At 45.0% G+C, this 13,500-nt stretch overlaps 1 protein-coding gene across 1 annotated transcript in view; it reads left to right on the top strand.

Annotated features, from left to right (window-relative positions):
- SLC17A9 (solute carrier family 17 member 9) overlaps nucleotides 1-12,779 on the top strand; it is a 30,656-nt gene extending 17,877 nt beyond the window's left edge. Inside the window, exons 5-13 of the mRNA XM_048819892.2 lie at nucleotides 551-681; nucleotides 2,135-2,231; nucleotides 3,814-3,910; nucleotides 6,746-6,833; nucleotides 7,414-7,448; nucleotides 8,446-8,561; nucleotides 9,728-9,783; nucleotides 10,817-10,846; nucleotides 10,966-12,779. Of these exons, the coding sequence (XP_048675849.1) occupies nucleotides 551-681; nucleotides 2,135-2,231; nucleotides 3,814-3,910; nucleotides 6,746-6,833; nucleotides 7,414-7,448; nucleotides 8,446-8,561; nucleotides 9,728-9,783; nucleotides 10,817-10,846; nucleotides 10,966-11,129 (814 nt within the window). The 3' untranslated portion in view covers nucleotides 11,130-12,779. The remainder of the gene's footprint in view (nucleotides 1-550; nucleotides 682-2,134; nucleotides 2,232-3,813; nucleotides 3,911-6,745; nucleotides 6,834-7,413; nucleotides 7,449-8,445; nucleotides 8,562-9,727; nucleotides 9,784-10,816; nucleotides 10,847-10,965) is intronic.
- Nucleotides 12,780-13,500: the final 721 nt, after the last annotated feature.

Raw genomic sequence — 13,500 nt, 5'->3', positions numbered from 1 at the left:
CGAGCCAGCCACAGCTGCTTAACTGCTGTGTAGACATACCTAAGTGGACTAAGGGGTCTTTCCATGCTAAAATGTCCCTGTCTCAGTGCCTGTCATCAGAGTGTACATCAGAGTGCTCTGTGGCATCCTTTCGTTGGCAGGTATTTCAGACATCAGGAGGAAACAGAGGCCTAGATTTGTGACCGGTGTAAATTGACCATGTTCCAACAACTTCAGTAGAACTGTGCTGACTTGCACCAGCTGCAGATTTGAAATACCCAAAGTGTCAAACTAGGAAATAGAGCAGGTTCTTCTCCAGTGCAGTCGCAATAGAATGGTCTATAGTACAGTGGAATGGTTTTTCATCACCAGGCAACCTCTCCTCTCAGCATTATTGAGGTAGGAAAGATTAGCCAATGAAAATGTTTGATAAGATGAACAGCTCCTGAGGGCTGGATAAATAACATCCAATACACCATCGTGTTAACTCAGTAACGCTGATGCATGGATTGTGAGTTTGCCCAAAGAACACTCTTATCAGTCTCATGATCTCTCTGGCCTTTCCTTCCAGGACGCTGGTGATCGGTGGGGCAGGGTCCCTCCTTCTGGACTGGTATGGCTGGGAGAGTGTCTTCTATTTCTCTGGTTTACTCACTTTGCTCTGGGTTTACTGCATGTTCAAATACCTCCTGAATGAAAAAGGTAACCCCCCACCCTATTCATTCATACTGGCAATAGCTGTTCACTAGGCTGTGCTGTGGAAGTGACAGGAACGTGATGTATGGCAATTGTTAACCCTGGCACTTCCACCTCCTCCTTTGGCTGGATTCTGAGTGGCACCCGACCTGCTAGGCCACCTCTGAGCAAACCTACTGGATCAGCCCCACATGTGACTTAGGTGTCCAAAAGGCTGGCTCTTCCTGGTTTGTGAATCTCTCGGGGGCTTAGGAAGAAACTTAGGTGCTTAGAGAACTTTTACTGCAAAAACTTAGGAGCTAAGTGAGCTTAGGCGCCCAGAGGGTTTGGCAGGAGATTCATGGATGGTGGTGGAGCCAGAACTGGGACTTAGATCCTTAAGCGTAAGACATGGGCATCTGAGTCCGGGCTTTAGGCACCTAAGTACCTTCATGGATTGCAGCCTAGCAGTTGTTAATTTCTTTGTAGGCTTTACAGAAAATGAGAGTTTTAAGGAGGAATTTGAAGGAGAATAATTAGGTGGCTTTTTGGATGTTTACGGGGAGCCAGGAGCACCAGAAGCTCCCTAGAAGTTGGGGGGCACCAACACCAGAACCATGATCCTACCCCTGCTCCACCTCTTCCCCTGAGGCCCCGCCCTTGTTCCACCTCTTCCCCTGAGGCCCCTCCCTCAATCCGCTTCTTCCCCCTAGGCCCCACCCTTGCTCTGCCTCTTCCCCCAAGGCTCCACCCCCACTTGCTCCTCTTCACCCTCTCCTGCCTGTCACTTGCCCTTAAGGCAGGTAAAAAGTGATGGGGCCATGGCCCCCCGGCCCCGCTGTTCCAGTGCCCCGGTGGGGAGCATCTCCTAAGTGTAAGGGGAAGCATGGGAGAAGCACAGAGGTGCTTGTTTGAAAATGTATCAACTGAGCAATGGAGGCAGGCAGGAGGCGGCAGTGAATGGGAGATGATAGCTAGGGTGGGGGATAGGCCATTAAGGGCCTTGAAAGTGAAGACAAGGAGCCTATGTTTGATGCAGCAGAGAAGGGGAACCAGTGGAGGGATGCAAAGAGAAGCGTGACGTGGGCAAAGTGATGGGCTACGAAAATGATCTTTGCAACGGCCTTCTGCGTGGATGTGAACAGGGTAAGATTGCATTGGTGAAGGCCAGTGGCAGTAATTGAGACTGCACCAGAGTCCTTTCCGGACAGAGGTTCAGCATTAATTCTTGATTTGCTGTGTCTGGAGGCATGTGTGTGTGCATGGGGTGGGTGTTTGGAGGAAGTTCAGTAAGACATCATGGCTACTTGAATGTAGTTTTTATTGCTTAATGCATAGATGTTCCAGGGTTATCTTTTTGAATGCACATTTTAAGCAGTTCTTAAACCATGTGGTTAAGCCCTAGGATAAAACAGATCCACCCTGTCTGTACAGACTATTGGAAAACATAGCTTTGATTTGATATATTTCTTCCCTGCAGAACTCATCATTTGCTTAGAACATTTTTCAAAGGGCCTCTCGTTATCCAAACAGACCAAAGTTCCCTGGAAGCAGTTATTTAAAAAGGCCCCTATCTGGTAAGTAAATGTCACAGCCATGTGTGTTGTGGATGTCAGCCCCTCTCTCGTGCAGAATTTGGTTTTGTTGTTGCTCCATCTTCCTTCCATTCTGAAGCCTTTGTGTCCTGCTCCTGGAGTTAACTACCACCATGCATTGCCAAACTAGGCCAGCCGGGGGCAGAATGGTGGGTCTTTCCAAGGTTGCTATTTTTATTTGATAGCTATTTATTTATTTAGGAAGTTTTAACAGGTTTACGAATCATTGCCATGTAAATATCCGAATCAAAACAATAATCATTACACCAATGAGCTTATCACTAGGCAGTAAATTAAACATCATCATTTAGCACGGTATGACCATATTACAGAGTGAGTTTCTTTATACCATCCAATCCCCTGTGAATTATATTTGTCTGTTTTACAAGCAGTGCTTCAAACAGTCCAGGGCATAATGCCACATTCTGTATTTAGAGAGACAAGGTGGGGGCAGTAATATCGTTTATTGGACCAACTTCTGCTGGTGAGAGAGACAAGCTTTCGAACTACACAGAGCTCTTCTTCAGGTTTTTCCAAGACCTGTGGCTCGAAAGCTTGTCGTTGTCACCAACAGATGGTTCAATAAAAGATATTACCTCCCGCACCTTGTCTGGCGTTGCATACACTCTGCATTTGCTGCTCAGAGGACACTGGGTGCTGTCATCTTTGCTCTCGTTGCAGAGAGTGATAACCAAAAAATGCTCTTTTAATTGTCATTTTGACTTAATAAACTATCTCAGGAGACATTACATCCTCCTAGTTTAGGGTTCTGGATTTAACACTGTCCAGCCCAGAGCAGGGGAATGATTTTGCGTTGCTCTACACATCTGCCTTGTGGCCATTTAATGAAAGACAGTGACAGGATCTGAGGGAAAATGGCCATGGCTTTAAAGATAGTAAGGGGATAAACAGGGAAATGGGCAATACCCTAGTACTCTGGAAAGGGTGTAGAGGATGCACTGGTAAGAATGAAGCTATATTAATAATGTGAGCTTAACATGAAGCTAGTAATTCTCCCTGGTACGCTTGCATTGAAGTGTCCTCTCAGATATGGTTCTGTTCAAAACCACCTGTGTTATTGTTTAAATGTCAACACCACCCCAGCTAGTATACTAGATTAAATCAGTTGCTTATTATCGTTAATATCTGGGCTTGAATGGACATGTTTGCCTGACAGTCCTAAACAAAATCCCAAGGAAGGGCACAAGTCCTGCTCTAAGTCAGGAGCTGATGGGATCTTTCATAGTGAGACGCACTCCATGAGTATGACGGTTATCAGTACTGATTGTATCATAAGTTATCAAGATATCAAGGCCCCATTCAGAGCTGCCTATGGTGAAAGCATCATGGGAATAAGCGGGTGCATTGCTCTATCCTCTTGCTCTGGCAGTCAGCTGGGGTTAGTTATCTCCAATAAATCGCAGGAAGCGGCTTCAGTACTATAGAGGGTTTATTTATATGCCTGACACCACTGCCTTGAAGGAGCGGGTAGCTAGAATCCCCTTTCTTTATCCAATGTGATCTGTCGTCTTGACGGATTCTTTTTCCCATTGTATATTTACAGGGCTGTCATAGTCGCTCAGCTTGCTACGGGCAGTACATTTTTCACCCTTCTCTCCTGGTTGCCAACTTTCTTTAAAGACACTTTTCCCGAGTCTAAGGTAGGCTGACACCACAGCAAAGGGGAGACTCTGAAAGCTCAGTATGAACAAAGAGATGTAGTATTCTCCATGTGTTTACATAGCTCCCGTTAACATTGGGAATCTTTGCATTGACTTCAGCAGGCTCTGGGTCAGGCCTGAAGAGAACGGCCCTTTCGGTATCTGAGCCAATGACACTAGTAGGTTGACTTTAGTCCCCTTCGCCCCTACATTTGATTCTGATTGGTCTAGTCCTTCTGCATTGTTCTGACAGGTTCACTCACATTTTGTCGCTTGCCCTGTCTTGCCACAGGGTTCCCCCTGAGAATATGTCAGGGAGTAACACTCTCGGTCAAGCTCTCAAGGAGAAATCGCTCCTGCACTGTCCAAGGCTTCCTTTGTAGCCCATGAGATCTAACGCAACTCCCCCAAAACACACAGCTGGTAACTGGGCCACAGATTTTGGATGAGACAGGAAGACAGTGTCAATATAGGAGAAAAGCTTTTTCTTGGGATCAAGCATTGCTGAGAGGGAGAGAAGGGGGAAGAAGAAGGAGGAATGATTTCTGCCCCATATGGATGTGCTGTAACCTTAAATACATGGTGGTTGCCTGTTGCCTTTACCCCTGATTCTTATGTTAAGGTGTTGGCAAGCAGGGAGTATATGCTTGATATATGCAGCTATTTAATAATAGGAGAATAGAAACTTGTACCTCCCACACGTCCCTTCTAAAACAAAGTTACAAATGTAGGCCCTGATCCATGCCATCAAATCCCCCCACTTGCACCTGCATGGGATCTGATTGCAGGATCTGGCCATATTGTTTAACTATCCAAATGCACCAGCAGTGCCAAGAAATAGCATTGCCTGCTCTGACCCTTTCCAGTAGCGTCAACATGCTGCTTTTCCCCCGCATCAGCAGCTCTCCGTCATGGATCCCTTTCTCACAGAGTTTTGTGTGGTCTCTAGGCTGCCCTGTTATGGGTGGGGATGGCACAGAGCTCATAGCTGCAAGCAATTTCAGACAACCACCACGGGACTTTGTTACTGGACTGGCATAGCTGAGCTCAGAGACGTGGTGTTGTTAGTTGTTACAATGATGACAATTTTCATTACTAATTAATACACATTTTTTATTTGCAAAGCTCTGAAAAAAGGCCTCTCTCAGCTCTGCACAAATAAATCTCCTGTTTTTCTGAAACTTGGTTAAAGTTCTGCCGGGCTGAGATCTCGTATTTTTACAATTCATTCTGCCCACAGAACTCCCGAGATTGTCTTTTCGATGGTGGCTCTGTCGTGTGTTTCTGAAATTTCCCAGGGCCCCTTACATTTATCACATTAACCAGGGGCTTTATGACATACTTGATATTTGTATTAAAATCATGTATTAAACCAGAAAACATATTATTATAACAAGATTTGTAGCACTTCTTGTAATACGCTTGGGTAGCAGTGATTTGGTAATTTAGCCATCTGTTACATCTGTTTAATTCCTGTGCCCTTATGTAAGATGCTCTATATAATATTCCTGCATCTGGCCATCGCTTCATAAATATTAACAACACGTGGATTCACTCAATGTAAATGTAAAGGGTTGACAATAATCCTTACTGTGGTAAAACTATGTCACCTACTGGCCAAACATACATGCTGCAGGTGAGCTGTTTTTCTCCCTCTGCTAATGTCCAGTTCAGTTAAAAGAATCCTGCACCTTTGGCCCATGCCATGAAGTGTGCTATGATTTGAAAAGGGACCCTATAAAATAACAATGTGGCACTGTTATATGTCCTTATGTTCTTCTTGTATACTTTGGGCTACAAGCTTAGAGGTGCTGAGCGAGAACAGCTTCAGCTGGCATCATTGGGAGCTGCAGGTGTTCAGCGCTTCTGAAACTCAGGCTCCCATTTTGCAAACTGCCAACGCAATTTAGGAGCCTAAGTTCCATTTTCAAATGTGACTAAGGGCTATATTTCAAAGGTATTTAGGTGCCTAATGATAAAGATATGTGTCTACTGAGGTTGACAAAAGCATCTGAACAGGTTAGGTTCCTAACTCCCATTGAAGTAGGTTAGGGGCTTAACCTCTTTTGGTGCTTTGGAAAATCCCACTGGACACCTAAATACTTCTGAAAATCTGACTCTGTCTCACTGAAAGCCAGTGGGATATAGGCTCCTACATTACTTAGGTGCTTTTGAAAATGTTTCCGTTAGTCATCTTCAGTTACATCCATAATACACTTTCTCAGTTGAAAAGACAAAGCAAGATTTTCCTTTTTACCAGTCTTGAAAACTCAACCCTGGCATCAGAAAACCCAGCTGTGTTCCCTCAGCTGCATAGCAATGCTAGTTAGTAATAAAGCATCTGAAGTCTGAATGTAGCCTGCAGTTTTGCTGGTGGCCCATGAGGCTGGATAGAATACACAGTTTGCATATTGGCTCTGTGCTGCAGAATCTTGTTTGCCAGTAAACTCTGCTACTTTTAATCCTTTTCTTATAGTTGTAGAGAGAAATTTCTGCCTCTCTGTCATGGGTGTAAAGCGAGTCAGACTTTATGGTCATTAACAATTCACTTATTTATATAGCAGCATGTGTGCACATACATTACAGACCTCAGGCCCCATCCTGGAGTGCACCAGAACACTATAGAGCATTGGGCAGAGTGTTGTGAGAAAGTGGCTTAAAGCTCCTATGTTAGGTGAGCAAAAGCACCAGAAAAGGGTAAACCCTAATCTCCCATGCCCCCCCGTTCCCCCCCGCAGTATAAAGCCCATTAGTTGTAAACAAACTCTGGTCCACTAGCAGGATGTGAACCTTGCTTCTCTTCACTTTTTCTGTGAGGATTTTTCTCCCTTTCAGGGCTGGGTGTTTAACGTAGTGCCGTGGCTGGTTGCAATCCCAACAAGTTTGTTTAGCGGATTCCTGTCTGATCACCTGATCAATCAGGGTAAGAGATCCTTGGGTTGTTCATCAGCTCTGTCTTTTCATAAGGCAAAGAAAAGACTGGATGGGCGGAGATGGGTTTGATGAGAGAAAGGGGAAGCTGAGCTTCTGGCCTGCAACTTGGATAATTACTGTCCTCTACACAGCCTCTACGTATTTGTAACGCCCTTTGGCTTTGTCTACACTGGCAGTTCATCAGCAAAACTTTTGTCATTTTGTCAACAAAAGTTTTACCGACAAAAAGCCCTGGTGTGAACAGCGCTTTGTCGGCAGGAGTGCTCTCCTGCCGACAAATATGCTGCCGCTCATGAGGGATGGAAGCTCTCGCCTGCCGACAAACAGCAGCTACACTGCGCACATTTTAGCCTCGTAGTGTAGCCATACCCTTTGTCTTGTATGGGAGTTGTAAGCACCTAGCTGAGAACAGAATCTGACCCTGTGTGTTAAGTTTGCCTTACACTCACTCTCCTGGCATGAGCCCAAAGCTATGGGTGTTGAACTCGTCTAGTCTGAAACATTAGTCCCAGCTTCATTGAGAGGGGTCTAGTTTAAATCCCTCCAATCGTCTTCCTTTTCCCTTTCAGGCTATAAAACGATCACCGTTCGTAAGTTCATGCAGGTAAGAAAACGAAAGCCTGTGAGTGACACATCAGTTATCTGTTAGCACCGATTTTGCATGTCAGTCTAACAGTGGAAATCAGATTCGAGCTCTTGGGAAACTGGACTCATGAACTTGGTTACAAAAAGAGAGCTTTTATAGATGTGCAGATAGCTGGCAACCAGCATCCATGGGAAGGGAAACAGAGAGAAAGGCCATGACCTTTTCACTGGGCTTTGACAAACCATTACGTTTTAACAGTTTGCCTGGGAGTGGCAATTTTGTGAGCAATATGGAGGGTTTTTGCAGAGCAAGCGTGTTCTTTCACACTGAATGACTCTTCAGATTTTAGATTAAGGGAAACAGCAAAAGAATGAACAAGAATAAAATCCCTGTGCTCAAGCAGTGCATCCCTTCTGTAAAACAGTGGTTCACAAACTTTTTACTAAGGCGGCCCCCCAACTGCATTTGGTCTCTTATGGGGAGCCCTCGTTATATAGAGATGTACAGAAACGACTATTTTTTAAATCCTGGGCATGTACAACAGCAATTGTGAGTTTGTTCTCAGCCTTCTGCTCCTCATTCCCCTTCTCAGACCCTGCTCTTCCCTCACCAGCCTGGCCAAAACCCCTGCTCAGCTCCCCTCAACCCCTCAGGTGTCACACATCACCTCCATTTCGGTGCACATAACAAAATTCATTCCGCACATGGACGTCAAAAATGAGAGGGAACACTGGTCAGGACCCATCACTCGGGAAACACTGCTCTATAACATGCTCCATGGCCTCTGCCTCGCGAAAGGGCACTTGTCTGGGCAGATAGGCTGTCGCCTTCGGAATGTGCAGGTGCCATACAGAGGAAAGCAAGTCGTAAGAACCACCCAGCTCTGTGTTCAGAACCGTAGTGAGCCCTTCGGATTTCAAAAAGGGACAGCCCGTCTGCGATAGGAGCTACTTTTTTCACTGCAACTCACTGTGAATCCACTGCGGACACATCTTTAATTTTCTTTTTCCTTCAGGTCATCGGCTCAGGTGTATCAAGCATCTTCGCCTTGTGCATGGGTCAGGCATCCAGTTTTTGCAAAGCTATAGTATTTGCATCTGTCTCAATTGGACTTCAGACCTTTAACCACAGGTAATAATCATCATAGGACTAACGCATAGCTCTGACAGACTACTTTTCATCTGTGGTTCTCAAAGCCCTTTACATAGGAGGCCATTATCATTATCCCCATGGGGGAAACTGAGGCACAAAGCGATGAAGTGATTTTCCCAATGTCACAGCCAAGAATAGAACCCAGGTCTTCAGAGGCTCAGCCTAGTGCCCCGTTCAATAGGCCATGCTGCTTTTATAGAGGAAGTTTATGCCAAACACCTGGCAGACAAATTGAATCAGTGTTTTATTTGTTACATGTGAAGAGATCTATTGGCCATCTAATCTAAGATCAAAGGCTTGAGGATTTATGCAGGCTTTACTGAGCTATGACTGTACATAAAGATGAAGTGTCCAGAACACGAGCACTGTAAGTGTCAGTAACTCAAGACAGCCAGCTAAATCCTTGTAAATACCCACTGCTGGGAAATATTAAATATATGACGCAATTAAAATTCAAGGATTTCTCTCACCGCTTTCCCACTATCTCTGCTTAGTTCTGAAACAGCCCAGCATAGGGCCAGACTGGGGGTAATGGATGAATACGCTGCTTACCAGATGGGGCAGCCAGGTTGCTGCAGATCAGGTCTGAGCTGCATTATGAGGTTTGTATGGGCGTAGCTTCCACAGCACTTTCCTACATATGCCAGCCTCTAGCAAAGTCAATGGCAAATTCACCCCATGGTTTTTAAACTGTTATTTACTTCAGTCCACTTAGAACTGGGAATTTCCCCCCAACTTTAGCACAACTGTTTGTTTGGTTTTCTTTCTGCCTCTAGCTTTGTGTTATTATAGAAGCAAAGAAAGGCAGAAGAAGAACCAATGGCTAGAAGTTAGAGCCAGACAAATTCAAATAAGAAATAAGGCACTTTTTTTTTTTTAACAGCAGGGGCTGTTAACCTTTGGAACTAACGACCCAGCTCTTTGCTTCTTTTGTTCTGAAGCCTTTCCGTTCAGTTATTTTCCCATCTTGGTCCAATTTCAACCATATTTAGGTTCTCAGTTCCCTCCTTCTTCTCCCCACTGGGTTGGTTCAGATTGGTTCCCTTCATTGAGCAACAGCGTGCTTATCTCGTGTAAATTCTGAAAAACAATCAAAACCTGTTTAAAAATAAAAAGCCTTTACTTTCTCTTCTTTTTGTGAATAGTGGCATTTCAGTCAACGTACAGGATCTGGCTCCTTCGTGTGCTGGCTTGTTGTTTGGTAAGGTGGCGTTTTTAATGATTTTTATTTGCACAGAAAATATACCCATATATGGGGGATAATTCCGAGGAAACTACATGTAAACACATGTAACTGAGGGCAGAACGTGGCTCAATCCAGGTAGCCTTTTGACTTTATTAGGGTTGCAGAAATATAACAGAAGGTAGAGATTGTTAATATCCACGACCCAGCTCTGCATGTCGGAGAGAAATTAACAAAGGACTAGATTGCGCCCTACCAAATTCATGGTCCAGTTTGGTCAATTTCACGGTCATAGGATTTTAAAAATCGTAAATTTCATGATTCCAGCATTTAAATCTGAAATGTCACGTGGTGTAATCGTTGTAGGGGTCCTGACCCAAAAAATGAGTGGGGGGGAAGGGGGGTCACAATGTTATTGTAGCGGGGGTTGCGTTACTGCTGTTGTCACTTCTGCACTGCTGCTGGCGGGGCGCTGCCTTCAGAGCTAGGTGCCTGGCCAACAGCCGCTGCTCTTTGGCTGCCCAGCTCTGAATTGCAGCACTGCTGCCAGCAGCCGTGCAGAAGTAAGGGTAGCAAGGGTGGCAATGCTGCGACCCCCCTAAAATAATTTTGACACACCCCCCCCGCAACTCCCTTTTGGGTCAGGACCCCCAATTTGAGAAACGCTGGTCTCCCCTGTGAAATCTGTATCGTGTAGGGTACAAGCACACAAAAGACCAGATTTCACAGTCTGACACATTTTTCATGGCCGTGAATGTGGTAGGGCCCTACTTATGAAACTGAGTGGCTTTATGGGTGCGTAGGGAGAGTGCAAGGAGTCCTCTCCCCACACAGCAGCCAGACTCACGTGCAGTCTCTGCATCCCCCTGGGAGAGCAAGGCATCCTGAAAGCAATGGGGAGGAGGTGGACCCTGCCCTCTACACACTGGACAGCTGAGCTATTACAAAAAGTATATGCTAAATGTGTGCTCACGGATTCCTAGCAAGTATCTTATGGTTAGAAGCACTGTGCGCAAATTGATGTGATGCAGTGTTTTGCTTCTCTTTACAGGTGTTGGAAATACAGGTGGAGCCCTATTAGGTAAGGGATTTTCCTGGAATTATCCCTCATTTGGGGGATCCTCTGGCTGAGCTGACATTACAGGGCAAGGACCTGGCCTATTTCTATTTGATTCATTTCTGCTCTCTTTCTGTACACAGGTGTCATTTGTGTGTATTTAGCTGGACATCTGATTGAAACCACTGGTTCCTGGGTTTCTGTTTTCAACCTTGTGGCTACAGTTAATGCCCTGGGGCTCTGTACATTCCTGATCTTTGGAGAGGCCCAAAGGATGGACACAGACTCTGCGTACATAGATCTATAGTCGCTGTAAAGATGGGTTCAGCAAATGAAATCTGCTGAAAGGTTCAGGACTGTCATGTCTATTGATAGCTGTTGTGCAAATGGTTGTTTGCAGAAGAGAATATTATTATTTTGTAGAATTTAAATAGAAAAAAATCTATTGAGAGAATATTATGGGCCGGAACTAAACCCAGAGGAGGGAGGAAATCCAGAGTTAAAACTTAGCTCAGGGGATGGCTGATGGTTATGGAGCCTTTCAGCTCTAGGTCACAAGTTTGAATTTGAATTCACTAGTGCCTGAACGAAGCAGCTCCTGGCCTATGTGAAATCAGTTGGTAGCTCTAGTCAGTTCCTAGTGCAGGAAATGCCATTCCAGTTGACACTAAGTGGTACCTTAGCTGGGAGTCTCAGCAGAGATGTCAAGGACTGAACCGCTCATTGAGAGCGAACTCCACTTTTATCCTGAGAGATGCTCCCTCCAGGACAGAGACGAGGCATCTGAGCAGTGCGGGAATCATGCATTGCAGGTGTCCATGTTCTACCTGTTCTGTGACTGAGAAGATCACTCCTATCTTCAGGGCTGTCAATCAGTTCCTTTCATCAACACTAAATGAACTTAATAATACCAAGGACTGTCCTTAACTCACCCTTGTGTGCCTCAGTATTGCCATACATATAACAGGTACAATCAGGGTGTACAAAGGAATGGGTTCAGAGTTGTTTTGCCATATGCTGTGAATGTATATGATGGGTGGCTCACATTCTGGACTATGGATCCATAATATCAAGTGCTTTCTGCTTCACTAGGTCTGTTCCCAGTGTGCATTGAAAGGAATGCAGGAGACAGTCCAAAGAGCCCGAAAAGTGCATGTTATGTATTTACATTAATTGTAGGGCTTGTTTCTGTGTTATGGATCCATACTGCTCAATGCTCACCAAAGGGGTTACCATGCCGCTGCAGTACATGCTTTTGAGCCTGATTGTGTTAAGTTATTTATAATTTTTTACTTTAAATACCAAAAAGCCTTCATCCACTTTATGCTCGAAAGAGGTGATTCTGCAAGCTGTTGCGTGTGGGACCTCTTGCTGCAATCAATGAGAGTTCTGTGAAAGGAAGGATTTAACAGCCTGCAATTTTATTTTGTTAGGGCTTATTTTAAATACGGAGGTTCATGTAAAATCATAACATGTCTTCTCCCCGCTCCCATGCTTAGAGCTTTTGCAAAACCTATTTGGTTCTGTTTAGCATCTGTGTTTTAAAAAATTGTACTTGTGGAGTGAATGAGCAAGGGACAAAATTTCAAAGGGGCCACAACCCGGCATCTTGGTTTTAAGTTTCAGTTCTGTTCTCCAGTCCGTGGCAAGGACTGTCGCTCGGGAATTGGCCTTTTTAGCGACTCGTGATGCTGCCTCACGACACCTAGCAACTGATCTGCTTTAACACTTATGCCATCATCTGTTGAGGCAGACGGTTGCCACGGCATACGAATCAGTTTCGAGCATGGCTTAGGGCATTTCAGGGCCAGGACCTAAACTGGTGTAAATTATTGTTGCTACATAATGAAGACATAACAATTTACACCTGCTGCCAAACCTGCACTCACCAAAATGTTGTGGATGTGAAATTTACAGGCTCAGATTTAATGCCCAGATTCTTTGAAAATTTGTCCCTCCCGCCCCCCCTTTTTGTGTGTGTGTGTGTGTGTGTGTGTGTGTGTGTGTGCGCGCTAAATTTCAGCTCAGAACATATTTACAACCAAGTCATAAACTTCTGAGTGCACAGGTTCATAATGAAAATATTGACGGATCTTTTAACTGCGTGGGTGCTAATGAGCTCTACTAATATGCACTGAACTTTAATGCATACTGAGATATTAATAGATCATGGTGATCCTGTCCAATGGCTTGACAACAGTTTACAGGTACGTGTGGTCTGGGACCAGAGAGGGGAGCCGAACCCTCCTCCTTGTGTGCTTTTTCTCCAGTAGTAGCCAGCGGTGGACTTGCAGTTACATCTCACTGCCCCGCATCCTGACACCAGATGACACTGCTGGTAGGTGTTTTAAAACTGTCAGGAAACTGCAAGCATAGTTGCTATAAAGAGGACTTACAGGAGAGAATGCAAGGCTATGTCTTTGGCTTCACATTTCCCTCCATCAGCCGCACACCATATTAGTGAAAATGATGCAGGAAACCGCAGAGCGTACCAATTGTTGGACCCGTCCGTGATGACAGATCTGGTCACCCTGAGTCCTGCAGCATTCAAGAGGAATCCAGACAATGGTGCTGTTCAGAGTTTTAACCAGTTTTGAGTTGTATGTCTAACCTGACTCCCATCCACACACAAAAATCTCTAGCTCAAGTTAAGCAGTGCTTTTAAGCTGGAGCTAGCT

This window comes from Caretta caretta, chromosome 13 (assembly GCF_965140235.1).
Source record: "Caretta caretta isolate rCarCar2 chromosome 13, rCarCar1.hap1, whole genome shotgun sequence".
In the NCBI taxonomy this organism is placed as follows: Eukaryota; Metazoa; Chordata; order Testudines; family Cheloniidae; genus Caretta; species Caretta caretta.
Note: the sequence above shows the minus strand (reverse complement) of the source record. Positions and strands in the feature narration are given on the sequence as shown.